Here is a 19,282-nt window from a genome sequence, read left to right as displayed (position 1 = left end):
CTTTTTATCTCCCCCCCCCTTATACACTGTATTTTAATTTAAACTAGCTTTGGCCAGTTTGGCTAATGGTAAAAACCTGGGAAGTATTGCAGAAATATCTAGTGGATATGAGACTGCCCAGTGATATAGTGATATTTCATTATATAAATAAAGAAGAAATCAGATGGTGGGCAACTGTGAGTCTATTCAGTTGGTCCAGATATTCCGTTCATTTAATTCTTCTTCTATGAATCCATACTTATGAATCAAATACCCTCAACCGCAGGGAGGAATAATTAATGTTGCTAGGCAGTTTACTAAATAGGATTTCTATTGAATAATTACAGGATGATCTTGGTGACTAGTATAGTGCTCTATTAAATGCCTATATGAAAAAAATAACTTTGCCTTTAGCTAATACCGTGTTTCCCCAAAAATAAGACCGGGTCTTTTTTTTTTTCCTCCAAAAGAGGCACCAGGTCTTACTTTTGGGGATGTCTTACCTCCAGCACCGATATCCCAGCCCAACCTGTCCACTTCTTTTGGAGTCGAAGGAGCAGCTTCATTCTGCAGCTGCATTCCGGCCTGCATTTTGCAGTCAGGTCTTTCTGGAAGGCCTATGCAGCCGAATACTGATTCAATCTATAGCTCAGTCCTCGGTTGCAGATGTCTTGCAGAACCGAGCTATGGATTGAATCTATAGTTTGGTTCTCGGCTGCACAGGCCTTCAGGAAAGGCCTGTGACTGAGAAATGCAGGCCTGGCTGCAGAAAGACACCTCAGAAGAAGTGGGCCAGTGAGGAGAGGCTTGGCTGCAAGATAGGTGGGTGCAGGGCACACAGGGCAGATCCACACATCCCCCACCCTAGCTTGATTTTTAAGTGTGTGCCTCATCCCAAAACCAGGGCTTATTTTTGGGTTAGGGCTTATATTAGGCTCACCACAAAAAATCAAGCTAGGGTTTATTTTCGGGGTAGGCCTTACTTTCAGGGAAGGTAGTAAAGAAGTAATATTTGAATAATACTGTAATACTATAACATGCTAGAAAAATATATGACTGGTGTTGTGTCCTGAGCCTGCAAAAGCAGGCTCGGGATGTTGCAATGGTCCTGGGCATTCCAGAAGCTGCCCAGGATCAGACTGAGTGGCACTGGCCTTGTGCGCATGTGCAAGGTGCGAAACGCCAGATACTTTGTTATGTTTCTGTCTGGGTCTCTGGTCGTTTTTAAGAGAGAGGCCTGCGAGCCTGTCTGTTCGTTCGAGTGTTGGTGATTGTAAATAAAGAGCTGTTAACTTTGTCATGACTCCTCATCATTCGCCATCGAACAGAGGACTTAACACTGGCGACGAAGGTGGGATGCCTTTCAAACTAAAAGAAACAGTTTAAGGACTCACCCAGAAAGTCCTGCAGAGGGAAGACGGCGTCTGAATCAGTGTCCCAGCCTGCCAGTATAGCGTCGCTGGAAGGTGAGCTCGGCTAAAAGACCCTTTCCCAGAAGTTTGCAGAGGAGCGAGTGGTGAAGGTAGTAGAAGTATGATAGCGAAGATTGGGCGTTTGTCTGATTTTGATGTCTCACATCCTGAAAGATGGAATTCCTATGTTGCAAGGGTTGAGAATTACTTTAGAGTAAATCAAGTTAGAGAAGATGGCTTGAAGGCTGCAACTCTCTTGTGTGTCTGTGGACAGGAAGTATTTGAAATTGCAGAGAATCTGCTGGCCCCTGCATCTCTAGAGTCAGTAACCTATACTGACTTGAAGAAAATGCTAAAGGAACACTTCCAGCCAAAGTTATTTGTTATTGCTTGGAGGCACACATTTGAACAGAGAGACCAGAGGCCGGGTGAATCTGCTATGGATTTTATTGCGGCCTTAAGGCAAGCAGCCAGACCTTGTGAGTTCAAGGATCTGGAGGAGAGGCTGCGAGATCGCTTTGTATGCGGTTTGAGGAACAGAGACTTGCAGCAGAAGATTTTTGCTAGAGAGGATGTCTCTTTCCAAGATGCACTGAGAGAGGTGGCAGCTGAGGAAGCAGCAGGCGGGGCTGTGAAAACCCTACGGCCCACCAGAAGCCCTCCAGTGACTGCTACCGTCCACCAAGAGGACATCCAAGAAGGGTTAGACGCGGATCCTGAAGAAGAGGTGAATAGACTTTACCAGCCAGCTGGAAGGAGGCAGAAGGAGCGTCTGGACAAGGACAAAGAATCCCTTCAATGCTTCGGGTGTGGAAGACGCCACAAGCGAACTGAATGCAGGTTCCGTTCCGCCATTTGCAGAGCGTGTGGCAAACAAGGCCACATCGCAGCTGTCTGGGTCGCCAGAAGGTTCAACCTCATGAAGAATTGCATCTGAAAGGTACCAGGGTCCCCAACTAACATAGGTTGGGTTTCTGCGCGTTGCGCAGGAATATTTTGAGGACAGGAACACGCAAGCCCCTTAAGAAGAAGCTTTCTCTTAATGTAAGGCTGCAAGGGGTTCCCTTATCAATGGAGTTGGACACCGGGTCTGCTCTTTTCATTATTTCCAGTAACACCTTAAAAAAGATATGCAGTAGCGGTGGCCTTCGAGTTAAACTCAGGCCTTCGAACCTAATACTTATAGATTTTCAAAATTCTATGGTGTGTGTTAAGGGGGAGGCCACCCTTAGAGTGCAGTATAAGGATTTTGAAGGTCCCCTAGATGTGGTAGTTGTTGGGGGTGAACGAACAAGCCTTATTGGACTTGATTGGTTCGAGGCCCTGGGAGTCCAGGTTACTGGGCTGCACAATTTGCAAACGTCAGGCCATGCAGAAGTCTCGCTACGGCTAGACCCATCCGTCACACCCATCAGAGTTAAGCCTAGGAGGGTACCTTTTGCCCTCAAGGGTAAAATTGATGCTGAGCTGGAAAAATTGCTCCAGCAGGGCATTTTAGAACCTATGGATTCAAGTCATGGGAAACCCCCATAGTAATGCCTCTAAAGGCTAAGGGGGACATACGTATTTGTGCAGACTACAAGTGCACACTGAATAAGGTGCTGCAACAGCACGCTTATCCAGTACCTGTGGTAAGCCACATTCTGGCCTCCCTCAAGGGAGGCCGCATCTTTGCTAAGCTTGACCTGGCATAGGTCTATCAACAGTTACCTGTTGATGAGGCAGCTGTAGAGGCCCAACTATTGTAACTCACGGGGCTTTCAAGGTTAAGAGACTGCAATTTGGGGTAAATGTAGCCCCTGGCATATTCCAAAGTGTCATGGAAAGCACATTTCGAGGTATTCCTGGGGTCTGTCCCTATTTCGATGATGTCCTCATTGCAGGGGAGTCATCTCAAAATTTAGCTGAAAGATTAAGGGCTGTTTTGCTTCGTTTTCGAAGAGCAGGCCTTAAACTCAAGAAGGAGAAATGTAAGATAGGAGTCAATTCTACTGACTTCTTAGGATTCAGGATAGATGCTCAAGGCATTCACCCTGCTGAAACAAAATTGCAAGCCATACAGCAGGCCCCAAGCCCTAAATCCAAGAGTGAACTGCAAGCCTTCTTAGGCCTATTTTCTCCCTCATAAGGCTGCTGTGGCAGAGCCATTATATAGGCTCTTAGACAAGCAAGCTCCTTGGCAGTGGATGAAAGTCCATGACCAGAGTTTCAATGAGGTTAAGGCCTTGCTCCCGTCTAATTCTGTTCTAGCTCATTTCAATGAGCAACTACCTGTTTGCATCGCCTGCGATGCATCTCTGTATGGGGTGGGAGCTGTACTTAACCATCTGAAGGCTGATGAGACACAGGTCCCTGTGGCTTATTATTCAAGGACTCTGTCTTCTGCAGAGCTGAATTACGCTCAAATTGACAGAGAAGCTTTGGCCATAGTGGCTGGTATTAAGAAATTTCATGATTTCTTATATGGCCACCATTTCATATACTGATCACAAGCCTCTGCTGGGTTTGTTTACTAATAACAAACAGACCCCACATATAATTTCTCCTCGTATGCTGAGATGGTCCATTTTTCTGTCAGCATATGACTACACATTAGTCCACAAACCAGGAAAGGAAATGGGTCATGCATATGGCCTGAGCAGACTACCCCTGAACCAATTGGAGCCTGATCCTGCTCCAGCTATTAATATTCTCTCTATTCAAGAGTTGCCTGAGTCTCCCCTCAATGCTAGGGATGTGGCTGCAGAAACTGCCACTGATCACACGCTTACACGTGTGCTGACATGGGTGTTGTCAGGATGGCCTGACATGTGCCCTGTTATGGGGTAGCAGGGTAGTGATCCCAGCCTCATTGAGGTCTAGAGTCTTGACCTCTGCATGAGGGTCATCCTGGTATAGTCAGGATGAAAGCGCTTGCGCGCAGCCATCTTTGGTGGCCTGGACTCGATAAAGCCATCGAGGCCCAGGTGCACGGGTGCCAAGTGTGCCAACAGTCTCGGCCTGACATGCCTCAGGCACCAGTACATAGGTGGGAGGAAACTCATACCCCATTGTCTAAGGTGCATATAGATTACGCTGGGCCCTTTCAGGGGCAATTCTTCCTGGTTGTTATTGATAGCTATTCCAAGTGGCTAGAGGTTGTTCCTGTTTCCTCCATTACTACTGCTAAGACCATTCAAGTGTTGAGAGGAATCTTTGCATCACACGGTCTTCCAGATGTTCTGGTTTTGGATAATGGCCCTCAATTTACCTCTTCTGAGTTCCAGGCTTTTCTTCAGGTCAATCTGATCCGGCAGGCAACATCGGCTCCTTTCCACCCATCGTCCAACTGACTGGCAGAGAGAATGGTGCGAAATACCAAGGATGCCCTCAAGAAACTGACTTACGGTTACTGGCATCACAGGTTAGCAGACTTTCTTCTTGCACACCGCACCACACCATGCACTGCCACTGGGAAGAGCCCTGCTGAACTCCACTGGGGTCGCCGCCTCATCACTAAGCTGGACAGGCTGCACCCTGACCGGGTGCAGTCACAGGTGTCACAACCATGGGCATCGAGGAGACTTCAAGTGGATGATCTGGTCTGGGCACGAAACTATGGGCTTGGTCATCTCTGGGTAACAGCTGTGGTCTGCAAGATCTCAGGGCCGTTGTCATATGAAGTGACCTTGGGAGACGGCCACATTCTTCGCAGGCACATAGACCAGCTGCGTTAGAGACTGGACTCTCACTCTTCCACTCCTGGCTCTGCTCGGGGGGGGGGGGAGGAGGATCATAATATGCATTCTGGGGATCAGTTTCACAGGTCTTCACTAGCTGCTCTGAGGCCATGGATGTTTCATCACAAGGTTCCGCAAGTGCTCAGAACAGGAATTCAATGGATAGGGGGTCATCCCACACATCCACAGTTACTCCAGACAGGGAGTCACACCAGGGGTATCCACATTATTCACACACGACAGATAGTGCTCCAGACAGGGAGACTGACTGGGGGTATCCACACAACTCACAAACTGCAAGAGAACAAGAAATACAGCAGGGGGGATGGCTCAATTCTGCAATTGCTTCCAGAAGGAGGTCAACAGGGAAGGGGGTAGCCAGGGAGGCGACTCCTGATTCCGGCACCTCAGGCACATGCTTGGGGGCTACAGAGCACTGGGGTAATCCCGCTACCCAGCACTTTTCATCTGCTGGCCTTGGGTTTGAGGGACAGTGCTCCCAAGAAGGGTCCATTGTGGAACCGGGGACTACCACTCCTCCAAGGTATGCTGGCTTGGGCTTAGAAGGTCCAGCCAGCCAGCAGATGGGCAGGTCAACCAGGTCTTTGGGGCAGAAAAGCCCTGGCCTACCTAGCCTGGTAGGCGAGCAGGGGGGGCAGGCAATCTCATCGGGGTCCTCGGACAATTTAAGGCAGCCACAAAGTGGCCTGTCTCGCCGGGTAGGGGAACAAGGGGGCCAAGAAATCTCTCCTGGCCCTAGGAGGTCGCAGCGGGCCAAGTGCCCACCCAAATATTTTAGGGAATTTGTGAGGTTGCTGTCAAGTTCCAGGGGGCCTGATCACAAGGACCATGGTTAAGAGATTATTTTGTTTACTTTTCTTTTAATTTAATTCGGATACATTTATTCCGGAACATGTTGAAGGGTTGTGTTTGAAGGCAACCTCGGGTATTCCACATTCAGTGCATTTGATTGTTGGAACTTTATAACACTCTCCCCAAGAGATAATGCGTGTGGGTGTACAGGTATGTTCCATCTAGGGGGGAGGGATGTTGTGTCCTGAGCAAAAGCAGTCTCGGGACATTGCAATGGTCCCGGGCATTCCAGAAGCTGCTCGGGACCAGACTGAGTGGCGCCAGCCTTGTGTGCATGCGCAAGGTGCGAAATGCCAGATACTTTGTTATGTTTCTGTCTGGGTCTCTGGTCGCTTTTAAGAGAGAGGCCTGCGAGCCTGTCTGTTCGTTCGAGTGTTGGTGATTGTAAATAAAGAGCTGTTAACTTCGTCATGACTCCTCATCATTCGCCATCGAACGGAGGACTTAACAAGTGGGATATAACTTTGCAGTGGTATTGCCATTTTGACTGTGGGTATTTATGACTATTTAAGTCTTCCACAATTGAATCCCCCATTTTTTTCCTTTATGGTAGGCACTGGCTTTTGCAGGAATCTTGATTTGCAGATTTTTATCCATTCTTCACATTTAGAGACATACCTGAAGTTTTGGAGTTCAGAAGCACAGCTCTACCTAATTCTTTAGCTCCTGCCTAGACAAAGTTGAACTAACTACTTGAGAACAGTCATCAATAGTTCTTTACACCTGATAAATCAGAACTTACTTGAGTTGTGGACAACAGAAATTCTCCCAAATGCTGCACATCCTTACTTCTTCCCCCTTTTTAGGGAGACTGGATTATGGAGAAAACAGTTCCCTGAAGTGTCACTGCACATTGCTTTTTTGATCAAAAACCAACAACCTATAACTAGAGAAAAGACAGAGGTTCTTAACAATATTTTTAAACAGAAGCCCAAAGAAAGCTCTAATTAATGAACTGATATCTATTGCATTCAACTGCTGCCAGTTGGCAATATTGATGCATGTTTTCTCTTTGTTTTTTCATAGTAAATATGTTTGCTACATATATTGATTTTCAGGTTCCAAAGCAGAAAAGTGATCCTAGGAATAGGATTGTTTTAGAGTTGGTGGGCTTTGAAGGTCCAAAAGACTTTCCAAGGCTGTTTGGGAATGTAACTATGCACCTATATGAAGTTATTCAGGTAGGTTTAATATAAAAGCTGTTCTACATAATTATGCTCCAAGACAAAGCGTTATAAAGCATATATCCTGTTAAGTGGCTTTGGAGAAATTAATTTGCAGTTGTTTTTTCATAATGACAGTTGATACAAGTACTATATACTGCTTTTAATTGCATGTCATTTTTTAAACAATTTTCTACAAATCTCATGATATTTTTTCTGTCAAGTTTTGAAGCACAAGATTATTATTCTTTTTTCCTTCAGTTTGGTTCAGAGTTCTAACTCTTTGAATACCCTTTGATTATGTCCATGTGATATAGACAATGGAGAATCTGCTGTGCTTTTACATTGCTAATTTTATAAGGATATTAGAATGTGTTTTATTTTCTCGTTTGATAAAATACCCAAACCATACTGATTTTCTTTAAACATATCTCCTCTTATCTATTAGAGCCTATCCTTTTTGAGATTGCCAAAATTCTTTATATTGCTACTAAAGTGATTGCTCCTGCAGCTTCATAAATATGGAAATTTTAGATTTAAGCCTTTCTTCTCTGTTTACATCTCTTAGGACTTGGGTCTAAACACCAATTTATAGGCATATAGATTTAAAGGGAATTAGAATAACAATAGCCGTTATTTTAATCTTGATAGTATTGGAGGAAATACTTTTTTTTTTCTTATTTGGCTACCTGATAGCTCATATTTCAGTTCAGTATTTCTGATTTTGACTGTTCTAATAACAGTCTGTTGGGTTGATTGTATACTGCTATGCTACCCAATGACTGAAATAAAGGTCTAGATCTGAATCTTTGATTTTTATTTGATTATGTATCCTTAAGTCAATGTTGACTCACAGCAGCTAAATAGATTTTCTCTGGGACAATCTGCCTCCAATCTGGCCTTTTAGGTCTTCCAGTGGTGTGCTATCATCTGTTTTAACTGAGTAAAAAATTCTTATTCTCTTTCCTTCTATCTTCCTGATAGATTTCTTAAGAAACTTAAATCTTCATATAATAATTTGAGCCTGGTCATTTGTACTTGAAGTGCAAACTCTGGATTGATTTGTACTATGATCTATTCGTTTTCTTGGCTATCAATGGTATTCTCAGGAGTTTTCTGTTTCCTGAACAAGGTGATGCAGGCAACAGACCATAATCTACTAACCAAGTCAGGTTCACAGAGTTACAACTAAGCCAAGGCTATAGTCAGAGATTATTGTATACAGTACAGGTAACCTCAACTTACAACCCCAATAGGAACACTGATCATTAGTCATGGACCATGGTAATGATAAGTTGGGTCACCATGTGACTGGACCCAATTTTATGACCATTTTTATAATTGTCATGAGTCACTGTGGTTGTTGGGTGACTCAGATGGTCAGTAAAAAAATCACATGGTTGTTAAGCAAATTCACTTTCCTCAATGGACATATTTTACTGGAAATTGGCAAAAAAATCATAACAAATCACAATCACATGACTACATGACATTTCATCCAATCTTAAATGTGAGCCAGTTACCAAGCGCCTAAATTGTGATCATATTACCAGAAAGCTTCTGCCAAGGTTCAGCTTTACTCATATCAGTGAAGAATAACTATTAATCTCCTAGTATTAGATTAACTATATCCTTCTTCTAGTTCCATTCAAATTCTGTATCTTTCTGTAAATTGAGTTATATGCCCATAGAAATTTTCCACAAAATTATCTCCAATTATTTAACCTTTCTAGTGGTTCTAATTAAAAATTTACAGTATGTATATTGTAGGAGAACATAACTCTCTAGTGTTTGCTTAAGTGCACTATTATACTCTCATAAATTCAGCTGTCTTTCATGGATCCAAAGTTCCTTTTTTGTTTTTTACAGGCTTAAGGTTAATGGGCTGTAATAACTCTATTACTACAAATGTTCAGAAAATTATCTATGAAAGTGATTCAATCCATCTGTAAATAAACGAAGATATAGTAAATATTAAAGACCTGGCCTGTGTTTTTGGAAGACTTGTGACGCTGTAAAGCTCTGCTACTTCTTATTTACCTTCAGCAGCTTCAGAGTCTTGTTGCTCACTCCAGCAAACTGCTTTGATTTCACCTCCTCCGTGCCTAATTGGCTATCTTCCTCCACTATTCACTGATGTTGGGCTGAGCTTTTGTAGTATGGGTAACTGGAAGCCCCTTTTAAGGCCAACCATTAATTGCTAAAGAAGCTTGGGCAGAGTCTTATATTTTTACTACTTTATTCCCGGCAAGTGACACTCTTTCAGATTTGGAAGTTATATGGCTGGAAGATAATTAAGGACCTGTGTCACATGGGATAAGATAGCGAAGGAACTTTGCTATGTTCTCTTGAGGTTTTTTTCCAATGTTATTTATTTTTACTGGGCTGCTCATCCTGTAATAAGATTTTTTAAATGATTCTATAATGATAAGAAAAAACAACTTACTCCTGAAATAATAATAATAGTAAACTAAATTAACATTCTACTAGAGAAAGTAGCCATTCCATCCTCAAGAGCTTAAAGCCTTTGTGTAATTAATACTAATTCATAATCAACAAAACGCTAAGGATCAAAATCAAATCTAGTGTTTACTTATACCAGTTGGGTTAACATTTCCCATTAAGCTGCAAGATGGTTTGATTTTGATTTAATATGGTGGATGAATCCAATTTACTGTTGTAATTTCATGCATTTTCTAAACTCTTCTTGGAAATCTTAAAGCTGAATTAACGTTTTTGTTGCTTTTATAAAATAAACAATATGTAAACACAGAAAAATAATTTAAATTTTTGTTTCTGCCCCCATATTTAGAAGCAGTCCTTCACTGAAACATGCCCTATGAGGATTAGAAACATGGTGAGACTTTTTTCAAAAAAATAATTTTAAAAGAACATTGAATTTATATGTAAACAGTTCTCTTTTTATTGTTACCACATACATCTACATTTTGTAAGCTCCATTTGTGTTGTTGACATGACAAAGTATAGTTTATGAACTATAGTATATAAATTCACATAATAAATTCAGGCCTATATCAACAGAAGATAAAAATTAGCGTATTCTTTTCAAGAAATCTAGTTTATTTCAATATAAGGAAATATTCACTTTTGTCTTCCTTTTGTCTGCAAATGAAATTGGTATAAAATAGCAGATTTAAAAGCTTAGTATGAATTCTTATGCTTTCTTTTAATACAGATGTGTAGGATCCAATAGAACAAGAGATTTTTTAAGAAATAAATAAAGACTGCTCTCACAACCATATATATATATATATATATATATATATATATATATATATATATATATATATATATATTTCGTGTTCATATATAATGTTCAACCATATAGTGGTTTCCTTTTGGGGGGAGTTAGAGCACTACCAAATGACCACCTTGCCCCTCTCAAACCTTTTGATTATAGTGTAAAACATATCTAAGATTAATCAGTCTGACTGACTGATTAATTTAAAATATTTATATAGTCCCCCATCTTAAACAACCCTGGACACCTTACAACCAATAAAAAATCAACAGCAATAAAACTAAAAATAGAAAAACTGGTGCCATAGCCACACCGCTCTAATGCACCCAACAATCTCATCCCACCCTGACCTCACCCTATCTCAATGCTGGGGGAAGACTCAGGATTTAAGTTAGAAGTCTCCAACCTTTGTCGGTTGGCGGACCGGAGGAAAAGGGAGGGGGAAGCATTTTACATGCGTGCGTGCGCAAGAGGCCGCGAACACATACGTTGAAAACAGGACGGGGCTAGCACCTGCGTGATACTCACTAGCCCTGCCCTGTGCTTGTGTGGTGCAGCGCCTTGTTTCTGCACCCTGTGGCGCATCCGTTTTTGTGTCTTGCAGAGCAGCGGTGGCCCATTTTTGTGTCCCATGGCGCAGCAGTGTCCATTTTTGCTCCTTGCAGCATGGTGGCGGCCCATTTTTTGCACCCCGTGGTGTGGGGTCACCCCGTAGCATGACAGCATCCATTTTTGGGCCTTGCAGCACAGTGGCGGCCCATTTTGTGTACTCCGTGGCATGGGGGCACCCCGCGGCATGGCAGAATCCGTTTTTAGGCCTTGCAGTGTGGTGGTGGCCCATTTTTGCACCCCGCAGCGGCAGCCCATTGTGCCCTGCAGTGCGGTGGTGGCCCATTTTTGCGCGGTATGGTGGCACACCGTTTTTGTGCCCCACCACGTGGCAACATCCCGTTTTCACACCCCAAGGTGTTGCTGCGGCATCCCTTTTTTGCACCTGGAGGAGTGGCATCCTGTTTTTGTGGTCACGGTGCTAGCGCAAGTGTGGGGGTGTGCACGCACACTGGCCAGCCTGTCCCACAGCCCAATGACCAGCAGGCCACAGCCCACTACCGGGCCGTGGCCCATAGGTTGGGGACCCCTGATTTAAGTGCTGTCCAGGTGGATAGACAGATAGAGGGCCTGCCGAAGATTAAGGCCCCCTATAGCTGAGCATCAACCACCCTCTCAACAACCTTTCCTAAGAAGGCCAGATTGGAGCCTGTACAAAAGTTGTCAAGAATTGTTAGGTCGAATGCCCTCTAAGAAGGAGGCACACCACTGTATCCTTCAAGGCATATGGTATACACTCGTTCCTTCAAAAATGCATTAACCACAGCTTGAACTGTCACCTCCCAAGACTGTCACCTCCTTAAAATGCCTCCTCTAAGGAGTCCTTAACCAACAAAGAGGGGCATGAGTCCAGAACACAGGTGGCTGAAATCACAACCCTGAAGACCCTATCTAGTTCCTTGGACCAATCGACTCAAACTCCTCCCAAATAATAGTGCTCAGATGTATCTCAGTCACTTCCAATGGAGTTGCCCTGCCAGTCCAGTTCCGAGTAAAATCAAGCAACTTTGTTTATTAGATACTAACAACATTTTTCACAGCAACCCTGTAGGAGAAATCCTGGCTCCTTCTGGTCTTCCAAAATAGGGCCGCTGGGCAGTTATCTTTGATGTAGTAAAGATAAATAAGTACAGCTCACCACCCTTATCATGGCAAGGTATATAGAATAACAGAATTGGAAAGGACCTGGAGGCCTTTTAATTCAACCTTCTGCTCAAAAAGGAGATCCTATACTATTCCAGACAAATGGTTGTCCAATCTCTTCTTAAAAATGTCCAGTGAAGGAGCACCTACAACTTCTGGAGGCAAGCCGTCTCACAGTTTAATCTCACTGACAGGAATTTTCTCATTAATTCCAGGATAAATCTCTCTTTGTTAAGTTCCCATCCATTACTTCTTGCTTGCCTTCAGGTGCTTTGGAAAATAGGTTGATTCCCTCCTATCTGTTACAGCCCCTCAATTATTGGAGAAGTGCTATCATATCACCCTAGTCCCCTTGGTAAATTTTAATAAACACTCTTACCTCTGTTTGGTTGACTTCATTCTTTGTCTTACTCCAGCAGTGCTTAAGGTGTCTAGTCTCATTTCCTCTCATACAACTGCTTGGTAATCCATATTGTTCTATGAGCTCCATATGCACAGAGAGTTTGCACAGGTGCAATTTGCTCCAGTGCTCCCATCATCTGCTCATTCCAAACTGCAATGAGGACATTGGCTGAACCATGTGCCTGCGCTTTGGGGAAAAAAAACAACCCTAAGCTACACTGGGTCAGTCAGGCATCTGTGTCGTACCATGTTCAGATTTATTCAGATAATGAGACATCAGTGCAATTTAATTTGTTCCTTTTAAGCATCACCTGAACTGTTCACTATAAAAAAAGACTAAAAAGAGACAATAAAAAGACAAAATGGTGAATTTAGCCAGCAACACTCACACATGCAATATATCCAATAGTCACCTTTTACCTCTCGCAACATCATGAGAACATGATTAGGAACTTGCAAAAAAGATAGTAGCCAAAAAATACTTTTCTTCTCTGGCCAATAGCTGTGTGCAAAGGATTGCTACTCCATTGGGATCTGGTTGTAGGCCAGTCTTGTCCTACCTTCAGTAAGAAACATGATGAATATGTTTTCTTCTCTCATGTAAATGTTTTCTCTGGAAGCAAATTATGAAATGCAGAAGTTTTTGGTTGTTGTTTAGGTAGTCTTTTTTATTTATTTATACATATATACTGTACACAGACTTGTGGGAAAACCAGAAAAATTGTTGCATTTCATTCTTAAAAGGATTTTATTAGATTTTTTAAAATATACCGGTATAATATACATTGCAAACTAAAAGCTGTATGTTTACACTTTTCAGATTTTCTGCACAGCAGAGGTGCAATTTATGTTCTGTTATGGATGTCTTGGATATGGATATTCACATCAGGTTGCTATCTCGTTAGATTACTTGAATTTTAATCAGATATTGAAAGGAGAGATGATTCACACTCACCATGTAATGAATTGTTAAAAGAAGAGGAAAGGACCAGAAGAATTATGTGATACGCAATTTAAGGCAGGGCTTTAAGCTTATACTAAAACTGTCATCTACATATATAATAGAAGAGCCTTCCACAACTCAAAGCAAGAAATAAAGTAGTTTTTCCTACTAACTGTGGACTTTGGCTAAAGATAAAATATACAGACATAAACAAACAGAACAGATTATAATTGATTGAAGCTTGTGCTGACCTACAGTATGTAGTCCTCAGCTAGCTGCATTGTAGTATGTGGTTTCCTCAGCAGAGTCAGAGGAAATAAAGGCAACTTACACTGAGACAGGTCCTCCAGTCAAAATATTGAGATCAGGGAAAATGAACATCTCCCAAGATGTCAATCTGATTTTATATCTTCTTGAATAATATCTGAACTTCCACTTAGAACCTTGTAAAATCTAAAATGATTTTGCAGGAAAAACAGAAAAGGACAAAACTCTTTTCTCAGTTCTCCCTTTCCCCTAAGAAATATTCAGAGAGGGGACATCTGAAAACCACACGTATCAATATTATTTACTGTCATGCGCAAGAAAAAATAAAAACAGGTGAAAATATTTATGATAAAATATTTATGATAGGAGAAGGAAAAGTGAAAATATCATAAAATGGATTAGCAAAATCAAAAATCAAGTTCTAAACCAGAGCAAAAATTTTTATAATCGATTGTATTAATGAAGACATATGTAGATATCCAAATGAAGAATCCGTGAAAATTCTATAGATTTATAAGTCAATCAATAAAATAGAAGAGTCAGCTAAGTACATAATACTGCAACAATTTAGTTGTTTTTAGCTACAGTTCATATCTTCCAATTGGGTAATGATAGGTCTGGCAAGTATTTTAGTAGAAGTTGCCAAATCTTATCTATACAACTCCAGATTGGAAATAGAAATAGAATTTCAGATAGTCTTTGGAGTAAGAAAAACAATTCTGTTTGCTCTTTTACAGGATGCTGTAGTAAAAGAGACTAACAAGATTGTAGTACATAATCTCTAAAACTTCAGGATATACTGTATAAGCCAGTGATGGCGAACCTTTTAGAGACGGAGTGCCCAAAACCTGCCCCTGCTCCGCCTCCTACCCTGCCTGCTCCGCTTCCACCCGCCCCCTGCCCCATCCGCACGCAGGGCCACCCACCGCCTCTATGGCCCACTGCAAATCACCCAGGCGGCCCTGCAGCGTCATGGCAGCCACGCCCTCTGCCCGCACCCCGCAACATCATCTGCGCACACTGGGGCGCAAGGGCGGAGTCCTGTCCCTGCTGCCCAGCTGCCATGTCCTTGGCTACGCTGCTCCGTGCGAGCCGCGCCCAGGGGTAACTCTCCGGAGGGGGCTGCTAGGGAGGAAGGGGCCGCGGGGGTAGGTGGAGCTGGGGCGACAGCATGTGTGCCCACAGAAAGGGCTCTGATTGCCACCTCTGGCACGCGTGCCATAGGTTCACCACCACTGGTATAAGCTTTATTCTTTATGCTATTTATTTTAGAAAATGTATATTAATGAACTAAAATTATTTTGTTATTCATTTTATAACATGGTGGTTTTTTTGCAGTTGAAACTGCCAGGAGCAGATCCTGCCCAGGCTGTGGCATATTCCATGTTTCTACGGGTTCCACCACCAGAAGATAGAAAAGATTATTCAAGGCATTTATACCAGACATTAAATTGTTCTGATAACTTAACTAATAGCATACATACAGTATGTCATGTAGTTTTAGAATTAAATTATTTTATATTAGAACTGTAGAGATTAAAATGAAAACATTTATCTGAAAATATAAATTAACTCTTTTCCTTAGTGCCTCTTGCCTAGGAAATAAAGTTCTATTCTAGATATATATTGCCAAATATATTCTCTGTCTTTTCCTGTCCCTGGGAAAAGATATATGAAGAATTGGGAAAGACTTGTTTTTGACTCTCATTCCAGTATTAGATAACTTGGTATTAGCATATTCAGTGTCTTCTAGAATTCAAAGTAATTTTTAAAAAAATTATCAGAAATTGGCATTAAATCAGGTTTTGCAAATCTCCTGGGATTTGTCAACTCTAAGTTTGAGAACTATGATTTAGGCACATAGGTTCTAACTTTTACTAAAAAATTCTACAAAACCTGATTTATACAAAGGCTTTTCTCCCAACTGGACTTTATATATATATATATACATACATACTTGGGGGGGGGAGGGAATTGTATATTTATAGATGCATAATTATATCAAACATTGTTTTATATAAACTTCAATTATATGTTAGCACACATGTAAACCTTTCCCCAAATTGAAGAAAAATCCTAATTTTTGGCAATATAAAATCTTCCCTAAAATATGTTTTTATTTTAGTTATTAAATAGTCAGCAATGCAAGACTGAAATTCAGAACTGTATTTTCTTTTTAATATGAATGTTTATCATCTTTCTCTTTTGCTATTTCTGATTTGATTAAATAGAACAAAAAGAAAAGAGAGATACATAGATATGGGCAAACACATACAGTACATTAAAGTAAGGCATCTCATGCATATATATAAGTGCAAAGAATTTTACACAAAAAAATGAAGAAAATATTGCAATATTTTGTTATAATTGCCCATACATATCTATGTATGTAAACAAGTTGTAAATAACATCAAACATTGAGTCTATTGAGTAATTGGCCCATAAATTAATTTTTCTAATAGTAAAGACAGCACAATTTGTGCAATCTTGCTACATTTATCAGAATGGTGAAATTGGCATGTCTTTGGAAGTTCTGTCCTTTTTAAGTGGATGAATATAAAAAAGGGCCAGAGCTTATGAGATCATGATGCTTTTCTCATTTTGACCCTCCTTATATCCCGCAGATGTCATTGGTTGAAAAACAAATTTTTTAGTGTCTAGACAGGTACAAACAATCCATTTCTGTTGTCCAGATTTCATTTTCTATATGGTAGTTGTGTAATTCAGAAAGTGTCAGCATCTCAAATATTAAAACCTGTCTCAGAATCATATTGTTGTTATATCTTCCCAGAAGATAGTGATTTTAGAATGTAGTGTTCACATGAAGCATTATTCTCATATGCCCTCATATTTAACAAATTAGATGCCTCAACTATTTTTATTAGCTCTGCTATAAAAATGCCAGTCCAGCTCTTAGTCCATGTCGATAAGTTGTAACTATGCAGCCAGTTACAGAAGAACACAAATAATTAAAGGTAGATACTTAATGTAATCCACAGCAAGTTACAGAAAATAAAAAAGAACACCAAGAGAGAGCTAGAGAGCATTTCACAGAGGCTATTAGCAGCAGCATCTTGATATTCAAAGGTAGATACTTAAATACATTGCTTCTGTTCAAAGAATGCATTAAAGACAGAGCTTACCCTTGAATTTTGCTTGGACAAATTTATATGAATACACTGTTTGTGATTGATTTCTTCATTATCTAATTTAATAATAATAATAGAGTTGGAAGGGACCTTGGAGGTCATCTAGTCCAACCCCCTGCTCAGGCAGGAAACCTTATACCATTTCAGACAAATGGTTGTCCAGTCTCTTCTTAAAAACTTCCAGTGTTGGAGCACTCATAGCTTCTGGAGGCAGGTTGTTCCACGAATTAATTGTTCTCACTGTCAGGAAATTTCTCCTTAGTTCTAGGTTGCTTCTCTCTTTGGTTAGTTTCCATCCATTGTTTCTTGCCCTGCCTTCAGGCACTTTGGAGAATAGTTTGACTCTCTCTTCTTTGTGGCAAACCCTGAGATATTAGAACACTGCTATCATGTCACCCTCTCTTCATTAAACTAGACATACCCAATTCCAGCAACTATTCTTTATATGTTTTAGCCCCCAGTCCCCTAATCATCTTTGTTGCTCTTCTCTGTACTCTTTCTAGAGTCTCAGCATCTTTTTTACATCGTGATGACCAAAATCGGATGCAATATTCCAAGTGGGTTTTACCAAGGCATTATAAAGTGGTACTAACACCTCACATGATCTTGATTCTATTCCTTTGTTAATGCAGACTAGAATTGCATTGGAATTTTTGGCAGCTGCAGCACACTGCTGGCTCGTATTTAAGTGAAGTCACTCTATTTAGAAGCAAACCACACTGTTAGCTCTGTGTATTTCTTAATCATCTATATTGGAGTCTATTTGCCTTAATTAGCTGACAGCATGTCAGTTAAGCCTAGGTTGACCTCCAGTTGGGCTAATGTGGTCTACTAATAAGCATCCTGAGGCATATAACCAAGGCATTATAAAGTGGTATTAATGTGATCATGATTCTATCCCTCTGTTAATGCAGTCTACACTGTTTTGGCTTTTTTGGCAGCTGCAGCACACTGTTGGCTCATTTTTTTTTTAATTGAAAAGTTTTATACAAGTTTTTAACAATATCCCCCCCCCCTAGAATAACCCCTCCCTCCCTCCTCCCCCCCTCACTTCCCAGAGCTGGTTACAGGGTTACAAATAAACAAGCAAATTCTAAATAAACTTATCCAACTATACAAATAGTAAAATCAATAATATACTTTAACTCAAATACAAAAAAAGGAAAAAAAAATAACAATATAAGCATTTCCAAATTGAAAACTAAAAAACATAGTCTGCATAATACATTTTAAACCCATATCATAACCCATATCTACTCTACATATAAGTTATCCATCTTCACCTCGCTGAGGTGTATATTTCTTTTAAACAATCATTCATCCATAATAAACACAAAATTTTCCCTCCAATATAACCTAAGCAACAAACTTACGTTCGATAAAATTGGCTCTTTGCTTTTTACCCCTAAGAAAATCTATTAATACCCTCCTACTTAAAAAGTTTCAGCAAATCATTCATCTCAATCACTAAAATTCTCAGCAACAGAGATCATTAGAATTTAAATTCTTTTACACATTTACCCATAATATCTCATAATTATTTTTCACTTTAAATTAAGAATTTATAATATATATACTCCCAAATATTTAAACTTTTCCACTAAATCAACACCTTCTATTATTCTTTTTCTTTACATCTACATACTACACAAATCATTCACTGTTTCTTTAAAACATACTAAACACAAATCATTCACTATTCCTTTAAAACATCTTCTGTCTCAAAAAACTACTACAAAAGTTCATCATTTCCTTTTCTTATTTCCAACATCCGTCTTCTGCTGTTCTTTTAATTTACGTCTATAGGCTGCACGAGTCATTCTCGGTTCCTTAAAAAAGTCTTCTGTCTCAAGAGACTGCTGCAGAGGTTCGACCTGTATGTCACCTACATCCAAAAGCATAGCACTTTCAACCGGCTACTCTTCCAACTTTTCTTCTATTATCTCAGGTCGTAAAGATAATGGAGAGCCCGCATTCAAAACCGAAATGTAAAAATCTTTCGCTTTTGAAATTGTATTAAGTCTGTAATATATCCCCGCATAATTCACCACTATTCCAACTGGTATCTCCCATCTGAATCGAACCTGTCGTTTTTTTAAATTCATCAACCAAAAAAGCAAAATCCTTTCTTTTTCTAAGAATTTTTGAAGATATTTCTTTTAAAATTATAACATCTTGAGCTGCAATTTGAAATCTCTGCTTATAAAAAGCCTGTAAAATTTCATTATGAAGTGATCTCCTAGAAAAATAAATAACCACGTCTCGTGGCAAATTCATCTGCCTCACAACCCTAGAATTAACTCTAAAAACTTTTTCTGTCTCTCTCAGTATTTCTTCAGGCTCAGCCCCCAAAATGAAAGC

At 40.6% G+C, this 19,282-nt stretch overlaps 1 protein-coding gene across 4 annotated transcripts in view; it reads left to right on the top strand.

Annotated features, from left to right (window-relative positions):
* The window catches only part of C2CD6 (C2 calcium dependent domain containing 6), a 65,156-nt gene that overhangs the window by 13,355 nt on the left and 32,519 nt on the right, over nucleotides 1-19,282 (top strand). For 2 of the 4 annotated variants that reach the window (XM_039354222.1, XM_039354241.1), the window contains exons 5-8: nucleotides 7,042-7,164; nucleotides 9,959-10,003; nucleotides 13,383-13,451; nucleotides 15,111-15,202. The exons of 1 other annotated variant lie outside the window; for it this stretch is intronic. In XM_039354222.1, the coding sequence (XP_039210156.1) occupies nucleotides 7,042-7,164; nucleotides 9,959-10,003; nucleotides 13,383-13,451; nucleotides 15,111-15,202 (329 nt within the window). The remainder of the gene's footprint in view (nucleotides 1-7,041; nucleotides 7,165-9,958; nucleotides 10,004-13,382; nucleotides 13,452-15,110; nucleotides 15,203-19,282) is intronic. One more of the 4 variants, XM_039354232.1, reaches the window with a different exon arrangement.

This window comes from Crotalus tigris, unplaced genomic scaffold (assembly GCF_016545835.1).
Source record: "Crotalus tigris isolate CLP2741 ecotype Arizona unplaced genomic scaffold, ASM1654583v1 scf7180000017568.13789103, whole genome shotgun sequence".
Classification (NCBI taxonomy): Eukaryota; Metazoa; Chordata; class Lepidosauria; order Squamata; family Viperidae; genus Crotalus; species Crotalus tigris.
This window is presented reverse-complemented; position numbering and strand designations above follow the sequence as displayed.